This window comes from Pogona vitticeps, chromosome 1 (genome assembly GCF_051106095.1).
Source record: "Pogona vitticeps strain Pit_001003342236 chromosome 1, PviZW2.1, whole genome shotgun sequence".
Lineage (NCBI taxonomy): Eukaryota > Metazoa > Chordata > Lepidosauria > Squamata > Agamidae > Pogona > Pogona vitticeps.
In genome coordinates, this window is record NC_135783.1 from 346,273,041 (window position 1) to 346,279,321 (window position 6,281).

The 6,281-nt window shown below is 41.5% G+C and overlaps 1 protein-coding gene across 2 annotated transcripts in view; it reads right to left on the bottom strand.

Annotated features, from left to right (window-relative positions):
• SYNE2 (spectrin repeat containing nuclear envelope protein 2) overlaps positions 1-6,281 on the bottom strand; it is a 294,996-nt gene that overhangs the window by 63,145 nt on the left and 225,570 nt on the right. For both annotated transcript variants that reach the window (XM_078383714.1, XM_078383713.1), the window contains exons 87-90: positions 4,627-4,806; positions 3,908-4,030; positions 1,749-1,903; positions 159-306 (exon numbers count right to left, since the gene is read on the bottom strand). In XM_078383714.1, the coding sequence (XP_078239840.1) occupies positions 159-306; positions 1,749-1,903; positions 3,908-4,030; positions 4,627-4,806 (606 nt within the window). The remainder of the gene's footprint in view (positions 1-158; positions 307-1,748; positions 1,904-3,907; positions 4,031-4,626; positions 4,807-6,281) is intronic.

Below are 6,281 nucleotides of genomic sequence, written 5' to 3' on the forward strand. Positions count from 1 at the left end.
AAAATTATTATCATTATACGGCATTCATTGGTAAAGACGGAAAGCACAGCTTAAATAGGATATTTTAAATGACCAAATTTGGCATAGACCCCTTTCAAAGTACTTAATCTGCCCAGTCTCCTCATTTGGATCCGAGCCAAAGCAATCAGAAACATTACCTCATATTCTCTCTGCTGTTCCCGTAGCTCTTCTAGTGTACCCGCCACGTTCTCCTTTAAAGCTTCCTTTGTCCTTTCTAGGAACTGTACCCAGGTTTGGCATCGCTGGCAGAATGTCCTGTCATTTGACTTAATGTCCTGCAGTTCACTGTACAAGGAAGGAAGGAAGGAAGGAAGGAAGGAAGGAAGGAAGGAAGGAAGGAAGGAAGGAAGGAAGGAAATGCTATTATATGGCTTTACCAACAACAACAACAACAACAACAACAACAACAACAACAACAACAACAACAACAACAACAACCAGTAGACTGGCTCCATACATAGTTATCTTTACGAGCAGATGTGCTGAAATCAACAACCAGAATCCTATTGGGATTTTACTCCAGAATAACTGGAACTGCCTAAGTTGCAGTGCCAAAATTCAGGTAATTAACATAGTGTTGCCTGCATGCTGGGTCTTGCACTTGGTCATGTGACTGGCACATAACATAAATTAGCTGCAATTCACCCCCAGGGCTAAAACAATTTCACTTGTTCTGCAGTAAAATCACAGTAAGAGTCTGGCCAGTTAATTCTCATTGATTTAAGTGGCTATAATCAAAGTACATTTGGATCCAATGCAGTATTAATATTTTTACTATCTGTAACTCTGCAACCAAAGGCTGAAGGCTAGCTGAAGACTAATTTGTCTTGAAGCTCCAGGTGTATGGTTTCTAGGTGGTTGGAAGGGAACATGCAATGGGAAACAAGAAATGAGAGACTGACTCCAATTTTTAGGAGTTTTAGAAGGTGGCCTCCTTCCAAGGCAAAGACTCATACCTAGGAAGGAAACGTTATTTCATGCCAGAGATAAAGGGTACAATCCTGCTGCAGAACAATGTAGGCACAACTCAACGTTGCATCGGCTGTACCTCCAATAATGTCAAAACGGACGTGCTATCCACAAAGCAATTCTACCAGTGAACTGGACAGCTGGTTGTCCCAGAAGCACAACAAGAGTTTGCCCATTAAATGTTATGTTCAGTGCAGCAAGATGGGGTGATGTCACTAGCTGAAAGGGACATCAGTCATATTCATAGACGACTCTATCAAGGGTTGTTGGTTACAGTGCTATGTAGGGTACTCTGTATTCCCATGTAATATCTCTCTCACTGGTTGATGATGGCACATCTGTGGCTTCCATGCCCTATCTGGTAGGGTACATCTGGCCTTCCAGATGTACTCCTGTGCCTGCTGTAGGACACAGAACACTGGACGGAGTGGATCTCCCATCAGGTTAAGGACAGTTCTTGCTATGGTCTTATGGGGTCTATTTTTGTGTGCTTTGTGTCCAAGAGACAATTCCTCAGAACAATTTGATACGAAAGCAACCTGTTTCACAATCTAGGTGGAATGTCTGTGCACCGAATCATGTCCATTCTCTCACTGAAAACATCCCCTATGCTGAGACCCAAGTGCAGGATGCTATGAAGACTTTACTAAACACTCCAGGGGAGTTTACAGCCAAAAGACAGGCCTTCTGCCAAGAGCGTTGCACATCATGCATCAGGATCATTAATAGTAAAGCTTGATTTAGGAAGAGAAGGTTACCTGCATTGCTCCAGAAGCATGGCTGTCTTCTGGGACCACTGCCAGTTCAGGCTCTGCAACCTCTTGGCAGTGAAGTCGCTGAGAGGCAACCTGAGGCTGACTTCATTCACACTTTCCATCTCGGGTGTCAAAGCTACGAGACCCAGGAACTGGCTCTGAGAAGGACAAAAGCAATGGTGGACAATGCTGGAAACGCCAGGTGCTTTGCGTTCTTGGCAAATGTCTCCTATGCTGTGTGTAGGAACCACTGTTCCCTTAAATGAAAGGAGCAAAGCAGGTCTACTGATTTGCCTGCCTAATGCAGACAAAAAGGTTGTTGGCCATGAATTGGTGATTCAACATTGGCTGTCTTCTGCACAATTCATGAATTCGTCATCAATTACTGACACGAGTATCTTCCCACTTCCCCAGTGCAGCAGAAGAAGGGGCTACCTTATCCTCCTCCAAACCCATAATATAGTTATTTAAAATATTTTTCCTTGCCTTTCTCTTTTAAAAGAACCCAAGGTGGCTTACATCAGCAAAAGAGAATATTTAAGAGCTGAAAACATTAAGTACACAGTACATTAAAAAAGAATCAAACAAATATCACACTAAAGCAGTAAGCAAAATCAATACCAAAAACATACACACTCAAAGCAACAAGGGACCACAATCTATTAAAAAAACTTCTCTCAGATAGGCTGTCACTCAGGAAAAGCTTGCCTGAAGAGAAAAGTGTTTGCCTGCTTGTGGAAGGACAGCAAAGATGGGCTTAGGCTGGCCTCCCGTGGGAGGGAGTTCCAGAGTCTGGGGGCAGCCACAGAGAAGGCCCTCTCTCCTGTGTCCCCATCAGATGCACCTTTGAAAGTGGTGGGATGGAGGGAAAGGTCTGCCCTGCTGATCTTAACACCTGGGCACGCTCATAAAAGGAAATGTGGTCCTTGAGACCCAAGTTATTTCAAGACTGTAGATTGGGCCAGAGAGAATGGGTGCCCCCAAAAATCTCACATGGCATGTGAGGTTTTGAACCCATTGCCCCCCCCCCAACCAGATCCAGTAGTTTAACCAAGTGCTTCTCAGTCTCTAGCTGTTGTTGATCTGGAGCTCCATGCTGGCTGAGGATATACTACACAGTATATCGGGCCTGAATACTCAGTGTTCAGTGGTGCCCCGCTTGACGACAACCCCGTTAGATGACAAAATTGCTTTACGATGACCATTTTGCGATCGCAAAATGATGTTTCTATGGGTTTTTTTCGCTTAATGTTGATTTGGTCCCTGCTTTGGGAACCGATTTTTCACTTCACAACGATCTTTATGGCTGATTGTCCGGTTTTCAAAATAGCCTCCCATTGTTTTCCGGACCTATTTCCGGAAGACAGCGATCGAAAATGGCTTCCCCTATGGAGGATCTTCGCAAAACGAGCAGGTATTTCCCCCATTGGAATGCATTAACCGGTTTTTAATGCATTCCAATGGGTTTTTTACTTTCGCTTGATGACGATTTTGCTTAACAGCGATTTTAACGGAACGGATTATCGCCGTCAAGCGGGGCACCACTGTAATGGGACTGCATATAAACCAAGATATTAATAGAATGTCACATGATTTGAAAAATAGCTAAGCAGTGTTGAAAGTAGGTGACTCAGAGAGCACAGTCGATTATCAATTGCATACTATAAATGGTAAATAGGGAAATATACATATTTATGGGAGATCAAAAAATTCTAATACATCATCTAAATACACCTCTCTGTAGTGGACAAATATCTAGTCAAAAGCAAGGAATGAATAAAGGTTGAGAGGTAAGTGGATAGCAAAAGGCCAGCCAAAGAAGCAGTGGTTGTTCTTTGTTCTTGTTCCCACTAGATTTCTGGAAGTCCAAACAGTAACACTTTCAATTTCTGGCAGATATATCCCAGTTAAATCCCATCCTACATTCTTTCTGCTCCTGGAGAAGGGGATTGTTTGTTAAGGCAAGAAAGCAATCCAAGATCTAGATGCTGAAGAATGTTCTTACTACTATGAACCCTTGAGGCAATGTTAAGATAACCCATAAAAGATAAGATCAACCACTTCACAAGTTATTTAGCCCTCTATTGAATTCCACCACTGCTAATAAATCACAACTAAATCTTGTTATAATAGCTGCGAGAACTGTATGGAAGTGAATTTACCATGAGCAAATCTGAATCTTTTTCTTCTTCACTGAGATTGCCCTGTGTTTCTTCGGATGTTTTAATGTGGTTTTCCAATTTTTCCAAACAATTTTCAAAACCTTCTAGTTGCAAAACACCAAGCTGGAAAGAGAAATTGATACCTATCAAGCTGACAATGTTGTAGTCTTGTTTAAGAGAATTTGACAACAAAATGTGACCTTTTTATTTATTTATTTATTTATTTGATTTATCCCACCCATCTACTTTGCACTTGAGGTTAAAAATGCCCCATGCTGGTAAATAAGAATTAAATTCCACTGATGCAAACATGAAAAGTTTAAATACTGCTGATCTTAAGATAATCCTGAGAAACTAAGGGAACTTGAAAGTGCTTTAAAAAAACGCTGAACTTTAAACGTGTCTGGCCAGATTCTGGATCATTTTAAAAGTGGTGGTGTAGTACTAATAGCTTATTAATCTGCAATGAGTGCAATAAATTGTAAATGGTAACTTGAAAAGATAATAAAGAAAACACTGAAATCAAAACACTGCATCTTATGGAAACTGGGTGATGCACATATGGATGCTACCTGCATTAAAATGCACCTGCGTGACATACTGGAGGGCAATTTCCAATGTCAAATTAGGGAAAAATCATAAAAGGATCTTCTTTGTTCCCTGTCCTGAAAAACACTTACAAATAGCAGCTGACCGTGAAACAAAACTCAGAGGCATACCTGGAGTTCCTTCTCCTTCAGCTGCAGCATCTTGCCCAACCGGGAGACCCTTTGGAGTGGCTGTAGTTTCTCCCGCACAAGGGGCAGTGCTGTGGGCTCAGTCAGCTGAGTGATTTTGTCTGCCAGCTCAGAAACCTGGGAGAAACTTGCTTGGATGTTCTGAAGGTCAACCTGCAATTTCTAGAGCAAATGGAAGATAATGTGAGAAGATGGATGGCTCCGGGCCTAAAGTTGCACATAACAAGTGACAACGAAGAATATCCAGAGCACGTGCAAACTGGATGTCAAAACTAAAATCTCTATTGAAAAAAAAATACATTTCTTCTTATTAACCCTACCTACAGTCAATGCTAGAATTAAATCAAGTTCAAGAGTTAGTAAGAGGGGATGTATATTTTTAAGGTAAAGAAATGCTAAAATAAAGAAATCAGCTCCAGTCAATATGTATATTTGAAATAATGGCTGAAATCCTCTTTCTGAACATAGCTGGTCACAACTGGAGTGGGCCATTAAATCAAAGGAATTGCCAGAGGAGTTGAATCACTAAATCCACCTACTTTAGTTGCAACTTACTACACAAAGTAATCACTCTTAAAGGGTTTGCTGAATATATTTTTTACCTTTAATCCTCTTGTACTAACTGTGAATGGACTCATTATTGAACATAACAAACAGTAATAGGGAGTCATTTTTTTGCCTAATAGCCTTCTCCAAAGTTGGTGTCATTGTTATTATCATTATTGATAATGATAATTGTGTGCCTTCAAGTCAATTCAGACTTAGGTCGGCCCCTTCCAGATTTTCTAGGCAGACAGTATTCAGAATTCGTTTCCCATTCCCTTCTTCTGGGGGCGCCCTAGGAATGCGCAGCTTGCCCAAGACCACATAGGCTGGTTGTCCTCCCAGGATGCCCAGCGGGAATTTAAACTCCCAACCTCTGGTTTTGCAGCCCGCTATCTAAACCACTGAGCTACCCAGTCAGATAAATGATTATTACTCCTATTCAATAGTCACAAACTCCGCACTAAGCAAATGTTCTGAAATGTAGAAAAAAAAAAGATCAGCCAGGCTGTGAACAAGGGACCCCAGAGCTTCGAGGGCAGCGTGCCATTAGATGGCTTAATTCCCTTTGATTTCCTGCGTTCAGGTAACGAACAATACGAGATGAAACAGGAAACTTGGGGCTCTTCTCTACTTGCATCTTGACAGCTCTTTAGAGAGCAGGAGGGGGCAGATAAGGAGCATCTCTTCTGGAGTGTATAATTTAACACAATTTTCACGTAACACCAGCTACCTAAAGAAAACGGTGCTGCTTAAAAAAAAAAAAACCACAAGAATCACAGCTGAGTTGTTAATGGGCATAAAGTAAGACTAAAAATGCTAATTTACTACCATTAAGGAAAAACCTCACCAACGGCGACTTAATGCCTGCCTGCCTCACCCTTTTTCTCTTTTGCAGCAATAATTTTCAAGCGAGTCCATTACTTTAAAGCGATCCATTTTTTAATTTCTTGTCCTTCTCATTAGGCGTCCATGCAATTTTTTGAGACCACAAACATATTTTCTACTGGTGACTCAGAGAAATCCAGAGAACTTTACCACAAGTCCTCAATGTCACCTAAAATTACAAGAATCAGGGGGTGGGGGGCTGGAGA